The sequence below is a fragment of the Eptatretus burgeri genome, chromosome 7, assembly GCF_056783735.1.
Source record: "Eptatretus burgeri isolate ZD-2024b chromosome 7, Ebu_testis_v1, whole genome shotgun sequence".
NCBI classification, from domain to species: domain Eukaryota; kingdom Metazoa; phylum Chordata; class Myxini; order Myxiniformes; family Myxinidae; genus Eptatretus; species Eptatretus burgeri.
This window is the reverse complement of record NC_140967.1, coordinates 80,145,237-80,167,477: the sequence shown is the minus strand read 5'-3', so window position 1 is coordinate 80,167,477 and position 22,241 is coordinate 80,145,237. Positions and strand designations below refer to the sequence as shown.

The window sequence follows — 22,241 nt, the reverse complement described above, 5'->3', positions numbered from 1 at the left end:
TTGACCATGTCTTCATTGATGGTCGTTGGAGGATGATCCAGAACTGCAGGGTCTACCGGAGTGCTCAGTTCCTCAATACTGACCACAGGCTTGTTGTAGCAACTCTAAAGCTGCACCTTAAATCCTGGAGAATGGTATCATCCCAGCCGAGGCTGGATGTTGCCAAGCTCAGGGATGAGAGAGTAGCTGAGGAGTTTGCGAACAGGCTGAGTGGACACTTGGGGGGTCTGGGTGCTTTGGGGGGTCCTGAAGAGTTGTGGAGCGCCTTCAAGACCACCGTCCTTGATGTTGCCAGTGGATGCCTTGGAGCTCACCGCAGGGCAAAGAAGAATTTTGTCTCTCAAGGGACACTGGATACCATTGACCAGAGTCGCAGGGCCAGGCTGAATGGCAGAGCTGAGCTGTTCAGGGAGCTGAGGCGTAAAACTGTACGTGCACTGAGGGTGGACAAGGAGGCCTATGTGCGAGGAATCTGTGAGGGGGTAGAGCATCACCTGTGGACAGGTGATTATCGTCCCGCTTACAGGGGAATTCGTGCATTACGTTCATCCAAGCCCATCCCTCAGAGCACTACAGTTCGAGCAGAGAGTGGTAGGCTCTTGACAGAGGAGTCTGAAGTGAAGGCCCGCTGGGCCGGTTACTTTGAGCGGTTGTACCAGGCTGATCCCCCAACTGTCGAGTTGGACGTCAAGGGTGTTACAATCCCTGTTGCTGACCCTCGAATCAACTGTGGTCCACCAACGGTTGTGGAAACACAGGCTGCAGTGAACCAGTTGAATCGGGGCAAAGCTCCAGGGATCTGTGGCATCCATGCCGAACTTCTCAAGGCTGGTGGAAATGCTGCACTCGTGTCGTTGCATGCAGTTTTGTGCTCTGCCTGGAACACAGGCATCATCCCAACTGACTGGAAGAGGGGCCTTGTTGTCCCTCTCTGGAAAGGGAAGGGTGATCGCCAAGACTGCAACAACTACCGAGGGGTGACGCTGCTCTCAGTGCCGGGCAAGGTCTTTGCTCGGATAATTCTCGATAGGGTTCGCCACCATCTGCTTGAGCACCAGCGTCCAGAGCAGTCAGGTTTACACCAAAGAGGTCAACGATTGACCGTATCCTTGCACTTCGTGTCCTCACCGAACGCAGACGAGAGTTTCGGCAGGGGCTGCTTGCAGCCTATGTTGATCTCTGTAAAGCGTTCGATTCAGTGAATCGGGATGTCCTCTGGAGGATTCTTGGTCTTCGTGGGGTGCCACCAAAACTGATCAATCTGATGTCTGAACTCTACTCTGGTACTGAGAGTGCTGTGAAGTGTGGTGGTACCATCTCTGACTTATTTCCAGTTGTTACTGGAGTTCTTCAGGGATGTGTACTTGCCCCCACACTTTTCAGCACTTGTATGGACTGGATATTAGGGAGGATGTCGGAGAGATCAAGTTGCGGTGCATCAATTGGGAATGTCAAGATCTCGGACCTTGACTTTGCAGATGATGCAGTCATCTTTGCGGAGACTTTAGACATCCTCTTGGGGGCCCTCGAGGTGCTGAATGAGGAGTCGGAGCCGTTGGGATTACGGGTTTCTTGGGTCAAAACTAAGATCCAGGCTTTCGGTGACATCTTGGATGCTGCTGTCCTGTCTGTGTCTGTTTGTGGTGAGGATGTTGAGGTCGTGGAGAGATTCACTTACCTTGGCAGTGATATTCATGTCTCTGCTGGCTGCGAGTCAGAGGTGAATAGACGTCTGGGTCGGGCCTGGGGAGTCATGGATTCACTGGATCATGGGGTGTGGCGCTGCCGGTACCTGTGCGGGAGGACGAAAGTCCGAGTCTTCAGGTCCTTGGTACTTCCAGTCTTGCTCTATGGGTGCGAGACTTGGACTCTGACCAAGGATCTGAGACGGAGACTTAATTCCTTTGGTACCAGGTCTCTTCGGAGAATCCTTGGCTATCGCTGGTTGGATTTTGTGTCCAACGAGCGGTTGCTGAGAGAGACTCGGATGAGATTTGTTACCTGCATAGTCCGTGAGCGTCAGTTGCGGCTGTATGGACATGTGGCTCGTTTTCCTGACTCTGATCCTGCTTACCAGATTCTCTCAGCGAGGGAGTCTCATGAGTGGAGGAGGCCACTGGGTCGACCACGTGCCTCATGGTTGCAACAGGTTGACCATCATCTCAAGGAGATGGGGATGGGCCTGGCATCTGCCTGGGGGATGGCCAGACGGAGGCCCCTGGAGTACCGGCGGAAAGTAGACGCAGCGACGTGCTGTTCTGGCACATGCTCCCATACCTGACCTGACCTGAAACCTACAGGAACAGCTGATTTTATTCTGAAATAATCATAATCACTACAATTTATCACACACAGGTGAAGGACAATTAACCTGGTGTGTGATTTTGAAGCGGATTGGTTACACCTGAGCTAATTTACAATTGCTATTAAAAGGGGGGTGGAATCTTATCCAACCAAGATATTCTAGTTTTGTATTTTTGATGAACTTTCTGAAATTTGTTGAATTTGTTTTTCGTTTGGAAGTTGTGGGTTATGATGTGTAACTGGAGGTGGAAAAAGACTGATCTTATACAGTTTTATTCCAAGCTGTAAGGCAACAAAAAGTGAAGATTTTGAAAGGGGGTGTAGACTTTTTATTGGCACTGTATATGCAGTATATCTGTATATGGTTCTCATATACTGGGATGGTTCTCATCAGCAGGAACTGGGGCACATGTCAGGATCGAAGGGAAAATATATGAAGCAAAATACAGAAAAATCCAAGAGGAAAACCTGCTGCCCTCAGTAAGAAAGCTAAAATTGGGACGGAAGTTCACCTTTCAGCATGACAATGACACGAAGCACACAGCCAAAGCTGCAATGAAGTGGCTAAGGAACAAAAATATAAATATGCTTGAGTGGCCCAGTCAGAGCCCCGACTTAAATCCAATCAAAAATCTGTGGCATGACTTGAAGATTGCTGTCCATCAATGCTCACTATGCAACTTGACTGAGCTTGAACAGTTTTGTGCAAAAGAATGGGCAAATATTTCCCAATCAATGTGTGCAAAGTTCGTAGAGACCTATTCCAACAGACTCACAGTTGTACTGTAATTGCTGTCAAAGGTGTTTCCACCAAGTATTAACTCAAGGTGGTGGAAACTTATCCAACCAAGATATTCTAGTTTTGTATTTTTAATTAATTTTCTGAAATTTGTACAATTTGTTTTTCCCTTGGAAGTTGTGGGTTACGATGTGTAACTGGAGGTGGAAAAAGTCTGATCTAATGCAATTTAATTGCAGGCTATAAGACAACAAAAGGTGAAAATTTTGAAAGGGGGTGTAGACTTTCTCTTGGTACTATATATATGCACACACACATATATGAAGCACTACATTCTGATCTAATCTTCAACTCTCCAACGATGTAATACGTGGTCTGCTCTGGTTGCCTCAGTGACATGTCACATTGAAGGAAAGCACTTGGGCCTGGGATTTGAAATGCTCCCAAAATATAACGTTATCAGAAATATGGAGAGAGAGAGCAAGAGAGAGAGAGAGAGAGAGAGAGAGAGAGAGAGAGAGAGAGAGAGAGAGAGAGAGAGAGAGAGAGACTGTGAGAGACTGTGAGAGACTGTGAGAGACTGTGAGAGACTGTGAGAGACTGTGAGAGACTGTGAGAGACTGTGAGAGACTGTGATATATAGATATTTATATATCAACCCTACGTTAGAGCCTGCAGTAAAGCAAGAGATTTTTGTTTTTTTAACAGTGATGTTTACAGTAAATATCTCCTCAGCTCTATTTTACAATCGCAGGCACCGTTCATCGTCAAGGAAATTTCTGCCATCCAATATGCAACGGGACCTCAGGTACAAAGACTGGAACATTTTGGTCATTTTGTAAGCGTTTAATGTGTTTGTTTTTCATTATCGACAATAGAATGTTGTAGTCCAACAGCTACACCATATCAAAGTTTCTAATGTGATCCGTAGAGTGTATATCTTTTTTCCTTTGAAACAGGTTGTATCTTTTGACTTGGATACCAAGAGTGAAAACGTATCCTCTGATTCGAAGAAGGGAACGTTTTCTTTCAAACTCGTTTTTTGATATACGCTCTTTGCAGCATGCCAAGCATCTTGGCGCCATAGAAGGCCATATCGAAGGCACAATTAGTAAATAGTGAGTGTGATTCTTTGTTGATACACGTCACATTATTGATGTAAACATATCACTGACCCTGTTGTGCCTCGGAATAAGGATGGAAGCTCCGTTTATTAATCTTGAGACGAGATCAACATTGATGTAGACGTGGCCTTTAAATGATGAAATTGTTGTTGGCTGATTGGTGTGTAGACTAGGAAGTTGAGATTTTAATTGTTGGTGTGCTGCTGAGAGAACGATATTTTTGGCAAATATGCGACATTGTGGATTGTCACAGTAACTTATCATAAAAAGAAAACCACAAAGCTTTCGTTGTGCTCTCTTTAGGTGAAATTCACACAAAGTGAGTGAGTAATGATGAAGAACAGTCTTATAGACACCGATCAACAAAGTCAATTCTGATTGGACGTTCTCTACTGATGCGTCATCACCTCCCAATGATCTAGGTGGGAGGAGCCTGTTCAGTGTTCAGCTCTCCAATTGGAGGTTGTAGAGTCTGAGACGGAGCCAATAAGGCTGTTTGTAGAATCTTCTTCATAACTATCCGTGATCATGAGACGAGTTCTTGTTCCTCTTCTTCTTTGCTTTGTTGATAGGTGTCTATTAGACTGTTCATCATTACTCACTCACTTTGTGCGAATTTCACCTGAAGAGAGCACAAAGAAAAGCTTTGTGGTTTTCTTTTTATGATCATATCCTTCAAAATGTCTGTTTATGTCTATATTAAAGTTTTGTAGTCCCAAGCATCTTTTTCAACATTTTTATGTGATGGTTTGCCAGGCAGCCAATTTTTTAATAAACCTATACAATACATTATTCAATTACATTGCTTCGAGCCTCACAGCCAATCAGCGTAACAGTTAAAGGATGAACGAACAGATATATATATATATATATATATATATATATATATATATATATATATATATATATATATATATATATATATATATATATATATATATATATTTTGACGTCCACGGGACTTGAACAGTCCCGCCAAGGTAGAATGAGCCGAAACGATGGAGGCGGTTTATTTTTTTATAACCCAAAGATGGCGGTTTAAATCGCTCCACAGCAAACGGGACGAGGAAGGTGGCACGAGTCGCTTTTCACTGAGTTAATAATGTTTATTTCTCTAACCAGAAATAATAATAAGACTCGGCAAGAGGAGGGATCCGGGGCGATTCAACGGGATGGTGGTGTGGGTTCGGGCGTGGGGAAAACACAAACAATTCCAATGGATATACAAATCTCAAACCCTCTAAGGCGCCAGGTACACACACACACACACACACACACACACACACACACACACACACACACACACACACACACACACACACACACACACACACACACACACACACAAAACGTAGCTGGTGGTCAGGCTTGCCCGTGGTGTCGACGCAACAGTCACTGGATTGGCGCCGGCGAGCTGGCGTTGCGCTCGTCAGGGGGCAGGAGACACCGTGGTGCTGTTCCTGGTGGTGTCGACCTCCTGGTGTAGGCCCAAGACCGCTCACAGCCGCCAGGGAGCCAGTTCTGGCGCCAAGACGCGAGCAGGAGAGGGAGGCAGGTCCGCCCGCCGTTCGGTCCCGTACTCCGAGCCAGCAGAACTCCAGAGCCAACCAAGGTGAGGCACGAGGCACCGCAAGGCCACAAGACACGACGAATGGAGGAACGAACCAGCGCGACGAGAGCGCGCGCTCCGAGACCAACAGCCTCGACCAGACGCTTTCTTTTTATGACTCTTCCTCAGCTTTTCCCGAACAGAACCTTTTATACTCGAGTCCTCATCACTTCCAATCGAGCCTTTTTATTGGCCCTCCGCCATCGCCTTCCGCCAATCGTGATCAAGGGGCGGAGCCATCCGCAGCACTGTCCTGTTACGTCACGGCAAGCCTACAGGGAATACTAAAAGGGTTTACGCAGACACACTTACCCTAACCCGTCTCCCTATCTAATTACGTGACAATTATCATTTCCCCCTGAAAGAAATGGACATTTACTAGACAACTTATCACCACTGAATTGCTACTTATTACATCGAGATCCTGGTAAACTCGAACAGTATGGCATTCCTAATTAAACATCCTAATTACCCTTTGAATGCATACCCCCCCTCAGACGTAACAATATATATATATATATATATATATATATATATATATATATATATATATATATATATATATATATATATATATATATATATATATATATATATATATACACACATGTTGATGCTTTCCTCATCACATGATAAGTTCTTACAACTAGCGAGTGACTTTAAGGTGGAATGGCAATTAGTGAATCATGAATGTGATTCTTTGTTAATACACACCAGGTTCTTTTTTTTATGTTTGACATATTACTGACCCTGTTGTGCCTTGTAGTCAGAATGGGAAGTGATGAATTTTGTTGTTTTGTTTTTTTTATCAGAATATTTTTCAACAAAGGTCAGCATGCAGGCAATTATAGTAAAGAAATTGTTTGCAAACATAAAACAGACTGACATAGCGAGATCACATGGAACAGAATCACTCGATTTTTATTTTTAAGAGGAAGAGAGAAAGTTGGGTACCCAATCATAAATAAGCAAAGTCGTAATTACATGTACATAAATAAAAAAAATAGATGAAGAGCATTTATGTGATTAATTTACATCAGTGATTGATTTCTATGCCTGGTGTTGGCTTAATGGTTAGGGTGGTGGGCTTGGGATCCTGAGTTCAAATCCCACTTGTTTGTTGAATTAATACCAGGTGGGGTTGACTCTGCCTGTCATCCTTCTGCGGTCGGCAAAATGAGTGCCAGCTTGCTGGTATACTGTCGGAGTGGCAACTAGTCCAGGATTGTGTCCAATAGCCAAGGAGACTGTTACGGCAGCACCAATGCTCTGCACAGTGTATGGTCCCAATGGATGGATGGATTGATTTATGTCACGACTTCTCTGTTTGACATGACGCGTGAGTCCTACTTCAATGTATTCACCCAGCTGACTGAAAGTGGCCTTATTTCATCTTTTTATTTCAATATCATTAAGAACTGAAAGTTTTTATTGTGAAGTTTACCTTCCTTGCAAAAAAAAATTGCTCAGCAAATTTGGGGTGAACCCGCATGCGCTGTCTTAGCCCCACTCCTCTCGTCAGCAAGATGCACTGACTCTGGCAAGATGGCATGGCATATGAGCAAATTTTGGGAAAAATTGCATGCGCAAGTCACGCTTCGCCACTGTCAAGTATTGTAATATTATAGATGATAAAATAATCAATTACAGTTCTAATCTTTCCGGCAAGCTGCTACAATACTCCTCAGATCTCAAGTGATGAAAACATAACCCGGAATGGTTGGAAAATATGAAGATAGTTCACAAGCAGAAGATAGAAAGTTGGGTGCCCGATCAGAAATAAGCAGTCATAAATACGTGTACGACTGTACGTATATGAAAAATAGTTGCTCAGCATTTCTGTTATGGATTTACTTCCTTGGTGGATTTACATCAGGGCTTCTCTGTTCCACATGACGTGTGTGTCACATCACGATACATGCTAACCTCGCTGAAAGTGGCTGTGTTTAATTTTTTTTTATCATTTCCATGAAGGATTGAAAGGTTTTATTGTGAAGTCGACCTTCCTCTTGTGAAAATATTTTTGCACAGCAAATTTGTAGCAAACATGCATACGCAGTCGAACCTCTTTGGCATGGCGCAAAAGCTATCAATCATTTTAGGACAGCATGACCACAAAAAACGGTACTGGCCATACCTCTGATAACTTCCTCAATACTAATGATATCCTCTTACCTTTTTTCAGGTGCACAAAGTGGAGTTCGTGTATTGTCAGCAGATTTCGATTTTGATATAGCCCTATTCTTTCAACATGCTATGCACAACTAAAGAAAAATTGTTTTCAGTCAAAATCTACCTGAGAGCAAAATCCTTCAAGAAGACTCAAACCAAGTTTGGGATTGATGGTTAGATGCCTAAGAACAACATGTACCGAGGAAGGCCACAATATATAGATGATCTCAAAACAGGAATAACTGACAAAAGCCATTCAATCACTGTAGCCGAATGTGTCGGAGTAATGAATAAGCGTGCCCATCCAATCCAAGTGTGCCTGCCGACATCTGCTCTAACATCAATCAAATCAATGATATTAAAAATGTCCATCTGAAACTTTCCATAGTGATCATGCATCACATGAAGCAATTGTGTTCCAAAGAACATCTCATTTTCAATAAAAAATAAAGGTTTATTATATTGTTTGGGTGCCATTTTTTTTGTGCTCACCCATTATTATAGTTGTGAAATTTCTTGTTGCTCTGATAGGCTTCGATATTTTCACATTTTGCGAACATAATTATGAGCGAAAAAGGGGTCATTTTTCCCCATCAATAATATCGCATTATTTATTGTTGAGCTTGATCTGAAGAAACCATGTTTTCTTCTTGAATAACATAAATTTGACAGCTTTATATCACCAATTGATAATTATCATTGATAATACCTCGTAGTCATGGGTAAGAGACCCTCAACCCCCCCCTCCCCACCAACCCCAAATCCCCCAGTCACTCCTTTCAGCAGAAACTCAAATTCTGCTGTGCCCTCATTACTTTCAGATGTAATATTAACCTGGTTTCTGACCCTCTTGGGCAAATTAGAAATCACAAAAGAAATCAGTTTATGTATTTACTCATGTAGTTTTTATTTTTGCTCTTGGGTGATGTGAGGATCTCAGGCACTCATATCTCCCTTTACCCCACAGGTTTTCAGGAAAGTGCTTCATAAACTGCTGAAATAAAATATGGAATGAAAAGCCTCTAGTTAGGAAAATGTATAAAAGCTAATAGGAGACCTTTGTTTTCACTTCTATTTTTGAAAAGTTAATTTACCCAGAATAATACAAGTTTATAAAGAAGCTTCACTAAATGCTCACATGCTAAAATATATGTATATATATATATATATATATCTATATATATATATATATATATATATATATATATATATATATATATATATATATATATATATATACACATATTTCTATATATACATATACGCATATATATAATATTACCATTTGAGTGGTCATGACTATTTCAAGTGACAGTCCATATATATATATATATATATATATATATATATATATATATATATATATATATATATATATATATATATATATATATATATATATATATATGTAGACTGTCACTTGAAATAGTCATTACCACTCAAATTGGTTTTAATTTTGCTAAATTTTTTTTGCTAAACTTTTGGTGAATTTCAAAAACTTTGACTGACCTTGAAATGTCTTCACAGTTGTCATCAGAAACTCAACTTGAACTGCCATAAGCATCATTGATTGGCAAAGAGTAAAACACAAATATACTTGTGGCAGAGAGTAAAATGGAGGAATTTATTTTCTGAAATGAGAAATCTGATTGGCCAAAACTTAGCCAATCAGAAAACTGGCTCAAAATTCATGACATCTGTGTGTATTGGAGACAAACATGTTTTGAAAATGCTTTTTCTTTTTTAAGTGGTGAGTATAAATTTTTTTAAGTATAAATTCTAAAAGTGGTGCAAATTTTTTTTATTGATAAATAAAGTCTGGTCATACATTTAATCCCGTGCATAGACCTCTGTGTTCGTTTTGTGTTTTTTTTTTTTTTGTAGAACAAATTTACTTAAGAATGGCTGGATGAAGATTTAAAGTACAATTTCGAAATCATTCATTCATAGAAATCAATCACAAATCAAAGCTGTAGAAAATATGCAGTAGATTGATAGAAAATGCACTTATTATCAATGAAAACAGCTGAAACTCGAGGGGGAGCACTCGGTAGAGTGCAAAACCTCCGCCGTCAATACTGCTAGGTCACTCAAGTGAACCTGATATCCTATTCATTCAATTTTATGTTAACAGTGCTCACAGAGTTATAGTTTGCAACTTTCCCTTTTACTTTTAACTTTTACATACTCAATTAATTCGTCATAACTAGATTCCTTGAGAAAGAAATTGATTTTACGTGGGTATATCCACCTGTTCCAAAATCAGCCGCAATTATAATTTTGGCATGCTTTTTTTTGTTGGAAATCACTTATAACATGTAGAAATGCAAAAAAAAAAAATCGAAATTTTGTTGAAAAAAATTTGCAAAATTTTTTTTCTTTAACAATTTTTTTTTGGGGGGGGGGGGTTGGAAATCACTTAAAACATGTAGAAATGAAAAAAAAATTCAAATATTTTTTCAAATTGGCCTACATAGCAGCCATATTGGATTTTGGACCAAGTCCAAAATCTAATGGCATGATCCTTGGACCAGACCTAACCCCCCCCCCCCCCACCAAGTTTCGTCGAAATCCGTCGAGGATTTTTTCCGTAACACTGTTCACAAACAAACAAACAAACAAACACAAAGGGGTGAAAACAGTAACCTCCATCCATCTTCGATGGCGGAGGTTAACTTGAACGGCACCTGGAAGAGCGCATACCTCCGTCAGGCTGAACAGTTAACTTTTTGTATACCAGTGATAGGCCAGAATTGCATCCATAACTTAACCAAAATCTAATCAGATAGTTCTTGTCACCTACCCAATGCATACACCAAGTTTCATCTGAATTTGTTCACATTTTGAAATATCATGCTATATATCATTTTCTACCCTATCTCTCAATGGTGAAGAATCACTTAAAGAATTAAAAAATTCTTGTATCCAGATCCAGATCTGGATCTTCACCAAAGTCAAACCAATTGGACCTTGTCACACACCCAACCTGTCCACGAATGTTCGTCCGAAACCGTCCACAACTTTTTGAGATATCGTGGTTGCCAAGGTTGAGGTTGCCAAGGTTATCGGCTCCAGCGTTGTCTGCTCATTGAATATTTATGCTGAATTCCCGTTTTACCAATAAATACTCCAAAAAATTGCTCATTTGAGGTGAGACATCTATGAACCCATCGGAGACAGGCTACCTCCTTGTATATGTACTGTATGTGTGTGTGTGTGTGTGTGTACATATATATATATATATATATATATATATATATATATATATATATATATATATATATATATTTCAAGTATATCAAGAATTAGTGATTATAATGAGCTCTTTATGAAAAGTTTACAGGTATCATCATTTTTAATGTCAATACAGTCTAAATTTATGTAACAAGAGATAGAAGAGGAAATTATTAGCATTGCCTCGCAACCAATTTGAGTATAAACTCTGTTGTGTTTAGGTGAGCAGAGTGAGTTTGCACAGACCAACATTTATTTGCAGATATTTTCGTTTACAGACATTATATGACTTTTTGTGATTTTTTTTCCTCGGAGATTGGCTTTGAGTTGCATCAGTACGCATAATTTCAGCTCTATACGCTCTCATTATCGAGTGCAGCCTGTGGCTGCTGGTTGCATCATTGGTTGGGACACGGCTATTCCTCTGATGCAGTGTCCCCCTTAACAGTGCACTGGTACTCATTTTGCCGACCATGGAAGGATGACAGGCTGAGTCAACCTCCTGGTGTATAAATTCAGCGGCCCAACGGGACTTGAACTCAGGACCCTAGGATCCTGAGCTGTTACTAACCACAAAGCCAACACCAGGCTACTTTATACCCTGCCGAGAAAACACTAATCATTTGTATCAGTGAGTGAGTGATTGAATGGTTAGAAACAGTCATATATATTTATATACACAGTGTATTAACCAGAAGCTGAGGGGTTAAAGGCGATGGTTGGGATTGGGTTTGGTGGCGATTGAAGATGACATGAGATGGCAGTGTACCATCATTTTGAAGCACCTGAGTAAAGGTGAGATTGCACTGAGTCATGGATGCATTTCCACAGGTCGAACTAAAAGGGAAACAAAAAAATGTAGGGAAGCAGTAAACCTGGATTTTGGAATATTAAAAAGGGTCAGGTTAGGTCAGGTATGGGAGCATGCACTGGAGCAGCACGTCACTGTGTCCACTTTCTGCCGATACTTCAGGGCCCTCCATCTGGCTACCCCCCAGGCAGATGCCTGGCCCATCCTCATCTCCTTGAGATGCTGATCAACTTGCTGCAACCACGAGGCACGTGGTCAGCCCATTGGCCTCCTCCACTCACGAGGCTCCTTCGCTGAGAGAATCAGGTGAGCAGGATCAGCATCAGAAAAACGAGCCACATGTCCATACAGCCGCAGCTGACGCTGACAGACTCTGCAAGTAACAAATCTCATTTGAGTCTCTCTCAGCAACTGCTCATTAGACACAAACACCGACCAGCAAGAGCCAAGGATTCTTCGAAGAAACCTGGTACCAAAGGAATTTAGTCTCCGTCTCAGATCCCTGGTCAGAGTCCAAGTCTCATATCCATAGAGCAAGACTTGAAGCACCAAGGACCTGAAGACTCAAACTTTCGTCCTCCCACATAGGCACCGACAGTGCCACACTCCATGATCCAGTGAATCCATGACTCCCCAGGCCCGACCCAGATGTCTATTGATCTCTGGCTCACAGCCAGCAGACACATTAATATCACTGCCAAGGTAAGTGAATCTCTCGGTGACCTCAACATCCTCATTACAAACAGGTGTAGACGAGATAGCAGCATCCACGATGTCATCGAAAGCCTGGATATGAACAAAGACTTGATTTTACTGGATGAATGCAGCAATAGAAAAAAGTAAGAAATCTGTCTGTGATGAGAGAGCAACAGGCTCTGTATCTCTCATTATATGTGCAAGACATCAACAATATTGAAAGCTTTGGATTCCACAGCATTCAGAAGTAAGACATGTGAAGCAGGGATACATTTCACAGGAGAAAGTCATGCTCTGTTAAGCTGCAGCAAAGGCATTGTGAGAAGTTCAAGTGTACTGAGCTCCTGACTTGGTATGATGGAGGATACCCACAGCATGTAGCTGGTTTTGGAAGCTGATCTGAGACCAAGAGGGATCATGGCTGATCTGAAGGTCAGAGTTTGAAGGACTGAAGTTTGAACTTCAGTAAAGAAAGGAGTGAAGTGGATTGAAGTTGGAAGGACTCAGAGTTTGAAGTTTGAAGGACTGGTTTTTCCAGTTTCTGATCAAAGAAATAGGTTGGTTTTCTCGATGATATTTCTGGAGAGATGAGGTAAAAATGTGACACGGTTCCTGGATTGAATGACATATGTTCCATGTGATGGATAAATATCTGATTCTTTCCAGGTCTGCTGAAATAGATGTAGTTGCTGCCTGTTTGTGCTGCGATGAGATGCCATATGTCATAATACGAAGTCGTACGCAAAGTGGAAAATGGTTTATAGGATGTCAGAGAGGTGATTTATGAATATGATGAATAATACTTGCCCAAGGCGATGTCTTGGGGTATTTCAGCCTGCAATGAGAACGAAGATGAAAAATACCTTTAAGAGCTATGTTTGCACACATGTGAGGCATCGAATAGCCAGGAACGAATGCAGAATTTGATGCCTGGTTAGAAAGCTTGCATTGCATGCAGAATGGGTGCCAGACAGTGTTAAACGTCCATTGTATATCTAAAATATATCCCTGAACTCTTGCTTGAGATTCAGGGATTCCATAAATTGTTGAGAGAGACACAGCAACACATCCAAAGTTGAGTGTCTGGGCTGAAATCCAAGCTGTAAGATCATTCAGAGATCAGATCATTCAAGAGGAAAGGCTTAATGTCAGTTCTTATGATGGATTCCATGACTTTGCTTACAACTTGAAGTAATCCTTCTCACCTGTAAAAATGTAGTTCCTCATTCCAGCACAAAACGAATGGTCTGTGTTGGTGGCACAAGAGATTAAAAACATAAGAATAAAATGGTTCGAGTTATCTGTCATAAAAGGATCCCAAGGTGCTGATGTTTCAGGCTTTACCCTCCATCAGAGCAAAAAAAGAGAGGCAGGAATGGTAAGTGGTTGATTATTATCATGACTTCTTACCTGTGGTTGTCGATTGGTGTTTGCACTTTTCTTTTTGGTATCAGTGATATTATCTGTCTTCCAAGCAGATATAAGACAGCCAAAGGATAAAGATGAGCTTGAAGAGAGCATGCAGAGGTCAAACAAGAGCTGCAGAGCATGATTTGCACACATGGGGACTGTTGCCATCTCGGCCAGACTTCAGTGGCCTCGAGGCAGTGGGAATGTAAGGGTAACGTGGGAACAGAAAGTTAGGTTGAGTTCATAAGATTGGGACTTGAGAGTCAGTTATTGAGTTGAAACGTTCTGCCTTGCCTTGAGCAGTATCTAAAGTGAAGCCTTTCATCATGAAGGAAGGTATGATGGTGAGGGGGGGGGGTAAATCCCCTTTGACCCCAACTGTTTAAAGTATGAACAGACTATGGTGCAACATGGGTGATGAAGGTTGCGGTCAGGTTACATCCAAATTGGTTGTGTAGTTTCGGATAAAAAGGCAAATATTTTGGGGAGCAATCCCCGTACACTCCCACAGACCTCCATTTTTACCACTGCCACCGAAGGTGAAGGAGGTTATGTTTTCACCCCTCTCTGTCTGTTTGTTACTTGCAAAATCGAAGATTTTTCAAGTATATTGGTTTGTCGATTTTGTTATTCGATCTGTCTATCTGTCTGTTTATCTGCTTGTCTGTTTGTCTGTTTGTCTGTCACCTACAGATCATAATTTTAAACCGATCTTCACTAAACTTCACCACGTGGTAGAGTTTGTCAAAAGAAAGAAGCCCATTGTTTTTGAGGTCGAAAGGTCAACATAGGCCAAAGGTCAACAACTTTGGTGAGATTTCTAAAATCCTCAATTTTCATCCGATTGACTTGAAATTTGAAGAGGATAAAAGCGAGGTCCGTATAAAAAGTAACGGGACTGACTTCACAGAAATTTTATTCCAAAAAATATATTGAAATCACAGCTTGTCCCCTTCAAAATAGTTTCCCTCTAGTCTCATACACTTGTCCATTCTCTTCTTCCACGCTTCGATGCACTCCGGAAGGCTTCTTCTGGAATCCTCCGGAGCTCTGTCGTCACGGCCCTTTTGATGGCCTCCCCATCAGGAAATCGGGTCCCCCCTGATCACCCCCTAGAGCTTGGGGAATAGGAAAAAATCACAAGGGGCCAAGTCTGGCGAATAGGGCGATTGCTCCAGAGTTGGCACCTTCCTCTCCACCAGAAACGGTCAGATGCTCAGGACACTGTGAGCAGGGGCGTTGTCATGGTGGAGCACCCAGGCATTGTTCTCCCACAGATCCTTCCTCTTGTCCCGGACTGATCTCATGAGGTGCCGGAAGATCTCCTTGTACACGTATAGATTCACTGTTTGATCCTGTGGTAGAAACTCGAAGTGGACGATGCCCTTGATGTCAAAAAACGCGAAGAGCATCACCTTGACCTTCGACTTTGACATCCTTGCTTTCTTTGGTCTTGGTGATGCCGGACTTTTCCACTGACAACTCTGCCGTTTGGTCTCGGGATCGTATTTGAATATCCACGATTCATCGCCAGTAATGACTCTCCCGAGCAGGTCTGGATCGTTCTCGAGACCTCGATAATGTCTTGACAGACAGTGACTCTTTGCTGTTTCTGATCCTTGGACAACAGGTTGGGGACCATCTTTGCGCACACCTTGCGCATTTCGAGATTTTCAGTGATGATGCTCCAGACAGTGTCCTTGTTCATGGAAAGTTCCTCAGCAATCATCCGCACCGTGAGTCGATGATCTGTGCACACCATCTGCTTCACATGCTCAATGTTGTCCGCCGTTCTGCTCGTTGAAGGTCTTCCAGACCGTGGATCATCTTCAACCTCCTCCCGTCCCTCTTTGAACCTCTTTTGCCATTTAAATGCATGTGTACGTGACATCTTTTTTTACCCGTCGACTTGCTTCAGCATTGCGAAGGATTCGGAAGGTGTTCTGCCAAGCTCATAGCACGACAACTCAGATTAGACAAAGTGCAAAGCACGACCTGTAAAAAATCACACAATGAGCGCAGTCAACCATCACCAATCATATATATTGCTGGAATGTTGCGAAAGACTGTGCCGCAACCCGTTCATTCAACTTGTGTAAGTGGAGCACACAGCAGGCTCAGTCCTTTTACATTTTAGACGGACCTCGTATTTCAGGTCACTGAATTCAATGAGCCAATTATTTTTGAGATCAACATGGACCAAAAGGTCAACATAGGCCCGTGGTCAACAACGTAGGCAGTATTTCTAAAATCCTCAATTTTCATCCGATTGACTTGAAATTTGAAGAGGATTTATATTTCAGGTCACTGAATTCAACTGCCAATTATTTTCGAGGTCAACATAGGCCAAAAGGTCAACATAGGCCGTATTTCTAAAATTGACCATTTTCATCCAATTGACTTGAAATTTAAAGTGGAGTTGCATATTTGATCATTTAATTTAACAACCAATTATTTTTGAAGTCAAATTTGTTTTATGGATTTTGCAAGTATCGTGCTCTGCAAGACGTCTTCGTGTTGATTGTCTATTTGTCTGGCTGTCTGTGTGCAGGATATCTCAAAAAGTTTAGGACGGATACGGATGAAATTTGGTGGGCAGGTCGGGTGTGTGACAAGGACCAACTGATTAGATTTTGGTGAAGATCTGGATCTGGATCACACTGCGACAATTTTTATGTGATTCTTCACCATTGAGATCGGGCCAAAAATGATTTTGGTGAAGTTCTGGATCCGAATATTTTTTTTAATTTCTAAGTAATTCCTCCCCATTGAGAAAAAAGATATGTAGCATGATATTTCAAAAATATATTGGGCTCGACATGTTCTTGTGGATCAGGCATTACATGGTGGAGGTATGCACTCTACCGAGTACCCTCCTCGTTTTTAATGTCATGAACAATCTTTGATACATCATAGGTGAAGAACGTAGTCGTCAAATTTCATTAAAATAGTGTGTGTAGTTTCAGACGAAAGCAAATACATATTCCCCCCGCACGCCCCTTTAGACTCCGAACTTTTTAATGGTGTGAATAACCTTTCGTACATCATGGTTGATGAAGGTTGTGGTCAAGTTTCATTGAAATTGTGTGTGTCGTTTCGGAGAAGAAAGCAAATACTTATTTTGGGGAGCAACCACTGTAGATCCCCTTAGGGCCCGATTTTTTTTTTATGCCATGAACAAACTTTGGTACATATTGGGTGATGAAGGTTGTGGTCAAGTTTCATCGAAATCATGTTTTTAGTTTCAGAGAAGAAGTTACAAGTATTTGTTGATGGACTGACAGACGGATGACACACCTTCCCATAAGCTCCCGGGAACTACGTTCCAGGTGAGCTAAAAATTTAGGTTGCCTGCCCTTGGCCTGATTCACCTTCGGGGTTGACAAAGCAAGTGGCTTAATATTAACTGGCTTGCTGCAAGACTGCATACCAGGATGAGGATGGATAGGCCAGCTTCAGAGTTGATGGGATAAATTTCTGCATAAGCGAGAGCACAGCAATGAACACCACTATAGGAAGTCAATATTGGATGTGGAGATAGAGAGAGAGATAGAGAGATATGCACTTCCATGCTCTACAGCGCTGATGCAGCTAACACCAGCCAGAGATATTTGGACTTTCACAAAAACATGACTGGAGGAACTAATTTGACAGGATAGGAAAGGTTTGACAGGAGTTTGTCATTTCTACCTCTTGAGGAGGTAAAGTGTACTATTTGCAGAGATTTAAGATCAAAAGTTCACCGATTTGGTCAGATTGAGACAGACTCACAGAAGGCCTTTGCAACATTGCATGCACTGGTGTTATAAAGCCAAGTCGCAGCGAACTGGCATGGTTGCATCTTTAAATCGCCAAAAATGAAGAAGAGAGAGAGAGTTGAAAAGGGTGAGTGTAATATCTGGTTTGTGTTCGCAGAAAGATAGATGTGTACAGAATCATCTTTGCTTTGTGGATAAACATCAGGTCGTTGCTGAGAGGAATGCAAAGCCAGAGGTATTATTGGGGTTTTGGAGGGGCTATGGGTTGCGTGGGTTATGGCATTCTTGAGATGAACAGAAACACCCAACTAAGGTGGGTGACACCCCTCTCAAAATGGAAGATAAACTCGGTAAATAATTAATATCTCCATACAAAAACTGAGAGCAATCCATAATTGTGAAGCAAGGTATGCGGGGTGGGAGCGTGGGAGCTTGAAGGAATGCCAGGTCCGCACACGGGACAACACGGCCTCCTTTCTAGCTCAGTAAATAATTTACATCCGCATGCACATGAGGACAGTACATGAGACTTGACACATTGTCTGTATCAACATTTTTGCTCCAAATTTCACATTGGGGTTCCCACTCCTCGATGTACATGTTACAGCAATGTACAGTCATTCAATTAATTTGGATTGAATGCTCTTACCCTCTATAATGCACTTATTTTAATCCGTTGCAAATGTAATTTTGCTCTTTCATTATCGCTTGCTCTGCCCCATCTGTGTTTAGCCTCCTGTGCCCGACAAAGTGAACGTGAGCTTGTTTTGCACTGCTTATTATACAGGCAGCATTTGGCCAATGTCCTTCCCTAGTTAATCCGACAAGATCATGGTGAGTGTTCTCTGTAAACTGCTGCTATCATTGTGAGGATGGCTCATCCATGATGGCAGTTGGGAGGACATTCCTGGATTTTGATCCAGCTTTGAAGGAGTGACAATATACCGGTATACGTCCAAGTATGGTTGTTATGAGACTTGTGGGGTAATTCCATGCCAAGTCAACCAGAAAAGGCACATTTTGTTGCCCAACCCTCTCAGATTTTGCGAGAAAAATTGACCCAGGGGTTTTCAGGCGTGCTGAGTTCAAAAAATGCAAGTCATTCTTTTATTGTTTGTTTGTTAATTCCACTTTGACTTGTGACCTGACGAAGGTCATCCTAAAGTGAAAAAGTGGCCTTGACCAGTAAAAAAAAATCATTCTTGGCTCAACTTCGATGTTACAATTGTGTGTAGCACCTCGTTCAAATCGTAATGAATCGAGGGCTTTCGAGGGAAAAAATATCAGGAGCCCCGAACTCACTTTTGGCAAAGCACCAGACAAGGAGTAAGTGACGAGTTTTATTTGACCTTCAGCCCAACTCTTTACTCTTTAGGTAAAGATTGCAGGTAAAGAAAGACTGCTTTACCCTGTTGGTTGGTATTGCTGTAAGAACCTTAGAGTGCACTCTTCCAAATTTTGTGAAACACTTTTGGTTTCAAGTCCTCCCGCTGATTATCAACCTCTCTCTGAAATTAGAATTTTTTTTCCTATTTGTACTAAGTATATATTTTTGGATAGATTTTGATGAGATCTACAAGAATGAAGCAAGATAATTTGGTGTCCGTGGATTTTTGATTTTTCAAGTTGCATTTCTGATGCTTTCAAGCATTCCTTATTTCCACTTTTGGTGACGTTAAAGTATAACATAGTCTGAACCAAAATTGAAATTTTTCTTCAAATTGGCATTGTCTGGTTATGAACTTGTGTGTGAAAATTAGATTTCTTTGTTTTGATGACACAATTGAAACTACCAAGACCTCACCAAACTGATAGAAAATACAAAAAATTTATTACTCGTATCAGTTTGGGTTCTGATGTTGTTGTTTTGTTTGCAGCCTGTGACATCATTTTCTGGAATCAATGCTGCTCTTGTGCCCCTGTTACCAATAAGCTGGTACTCATTTTTCTGACTTCATAAGGATGATAATCTGTCAACCCACCTAGTGGTATATCAACGGAATGGCAGGGGCTCAAACTCAAGTCCCTAAGGTCTTAAGCCAACCACCTTTACCATGAAGCCAACTCCAGGCTTTCAGTTCTTATGGCAAGTATTTATATACAATGATGCAAAAAAGAAAGGAATCTAAACATTGGTCAAAGTTGCCTGCAGAACTGCTGTAGAAACCATACACATCAAAGTTCAGGAATCATCAAATTTAAAGGGAGTGAGATTTTTCTTCAGGATGTTTTTTCATTCATAGAACAGTGTGTCTTCAGGGAAAGGCCTCTTGAAAGTGTTCGGTCCAACAAGATGCATAACCTTCACTTGTACTCCATCATCTGAGATGTTCTCAACTTCTCCAGGAAACAGTTCATTGCCATACGACACCTTCACCCTGTCACCAACTTGTAGATGCGGCTGCTCTGGACCCTCCTGGACAACTGCCTCTTTCAACACTGTCAGCATTTGGAATTCTGTACTTTGACGAGTAAATGAGACTTTTATTTTTCCTGGGATGTTGGATACAAATCATTGTGCTTCCCTGTAGCCGGTGATGACTCGGGCATCATTATAACCTGGCATTAAGGAAAGGGTGGTATTCTTCAATCTGTTCTTCAGAGACTTCATACAACTGGTAAGGGGTTCATGACCCCTCAGCTCCACATGCAAGTTCATAACTCCTCAAAAGTAGCAAAAAAATATAATTTCAGAGAAAGAGGCCAGGAGGTTCCAGCTCAGCTGCATTTACAAGTTGGTGACAGGGTGAAGGTGTCGTATTGGGGTGGGGGGGGGGAAGGGGAGGGGGGAAGAGGAGGGAACTTGAAACCAAAATTGTTTCACAAAATTTGGAAGACTGCACTTACAGCAATACAAATTAAGGTTCTCACAGCAATACCAACATTTTCGGATCTGCATCCCCCAAAGAGTAAAGGGTTGGGCTGAACATTAAATAAAACTCGTCACTTACCCCTTGTGTGGTAAGTTTCCATCCGTGACTTGGGGGCTTCTGATTTTTTTTTTCAAAAGCCCCATTCATTACGAGTCGAATGATGTGCTGCACATGATTGTAGCATATAAGTTGAGCCCAGGGTGACTTTTCTGGTGAAGGACACTTTTTCACTTTTGGTTGACCTTTTTCAGTTCACAGGTCAAAGGTGAAATAAAAAAAAGAATGACTAACATTTTTTTTTTTTAAACTCAACAGACCCGAATAACCCAATGTGAACCTTTTTAGCAAAATCTGACAGTGTCGGGCAATGGCTCTGGTTTGGTTGGTATGGAATGACTCCATGGAATTTGAAGGTCTTGTGGTTCCCAGAATGATGTTGCTCATGTGATTCTCTGAGGATACAGCTTGTGAGGCTGGAGGCAGTTGTTCAAGCAACATAGACTATTTGCTGCAGTCCATTCTGTAAAAAGTCCACTGCAGCCACAAAACATTAATGAGACGAAATTAATGTTGATTTGAGATTATGGTGATCCAATGAAGCAATCAACTCTGTTGTGGCTGTAGTCAGGTGTGAAGTGTTGTTTTGTTTTTAAATGCTTTCACACAGATGGGCAGTGAGTATTCCATCACACTCAAAATGTGAGCCTTGTTGGCAGTGGAAAATCTTTCAGGGTCAAGGGTAAGCCTCTCATTACAGAATCCGCAGCTTCTGTCCAATTCTCGTTGCCATGGTATTGATGTGGCTGACCCATTTGAGCTTCTCATTAATGGTAACTTTCAACACTGGTGCACCCTGGGATGGTGATGCCATTTAAAGTCAGCGACATCAGCATTGGATCTATCTTGTTGGAGATACTTATTACCTGACACTTCTCAGGTGTGAACGTTAACCATTTACACTTCTCAGCCCAAGCCCAGGACGTTAATGTTTTTCTGCCAAGTGGGCATGTGTTGCTTCATTAATTGAAGGTGTTATACAATGGTGCTTACACTGAGATCATCAGCAAACAGCCTCAAACTTAAAATTATGATTTCAGAAAGGTAACTGGTGAAGCAACTAAAGATTGTTGAGCCAAGGATTACTCCCCTGATGAACTTCTTCAGCTATATCCTTGGATTGTGAGGATTGTGTCCTGACAACTACAACCATAATCCAATATGTTAGGAATGACTCCATCTATTGGAGGATGTATCTGTTAATCCCCACTGACCTTAGGTTTACCAGGGCTTCTTGGAGTCAGACTCGATGATGCTGCCTTGATGTTGAAGCTGAGTATTTTTTCTGGAACGCCATTGTCTTTTGCCTGAATTTTGTCGTCATTGTCTTTATAAAGGAAGAAAGACTGTGTTTACTAATTATGTATCTGCTCTTCTGCTTGTATATGCTGATAAGGGTCCTTATGTCTGTGCATGTGCAATTATTTTCCTGTAATAAAATATGCCATAAATAA

At 41.6% G+C, this 22,241-nt stretch overlaps 1 protein-coding gene across 12 annotated transcripts in view; it reads left to right on the top strand.

Moving 5' to 3' along the window:
- Positions 1-22,241, top strand: part of DLG2 (discs large MAGUK scaffold protein 2) — a 652,065-nt gene that overhangs the window by 464,892 nt on the left and 164,932 nt on the right. The window contains exon 1 of one of the 12 annotated variants that reach the window (XM_085889207.1): positions 3,595-3,851. The exons of the other annotated variants lie outside the window; for them this stretch is intronic. Within the exon in view, the coding sequence (XP_085745333.1) occupies positions 3,754-3,851 (98 nt within the window). The 5' untranslated portion in view covers positions 3,595-3,753. Of the gene's footprint in view, positions 1-3,594; positions 3,852-22,241 lie in introns of those variants that run through there. 12 annotated transcript variants of the gene reach the window in all.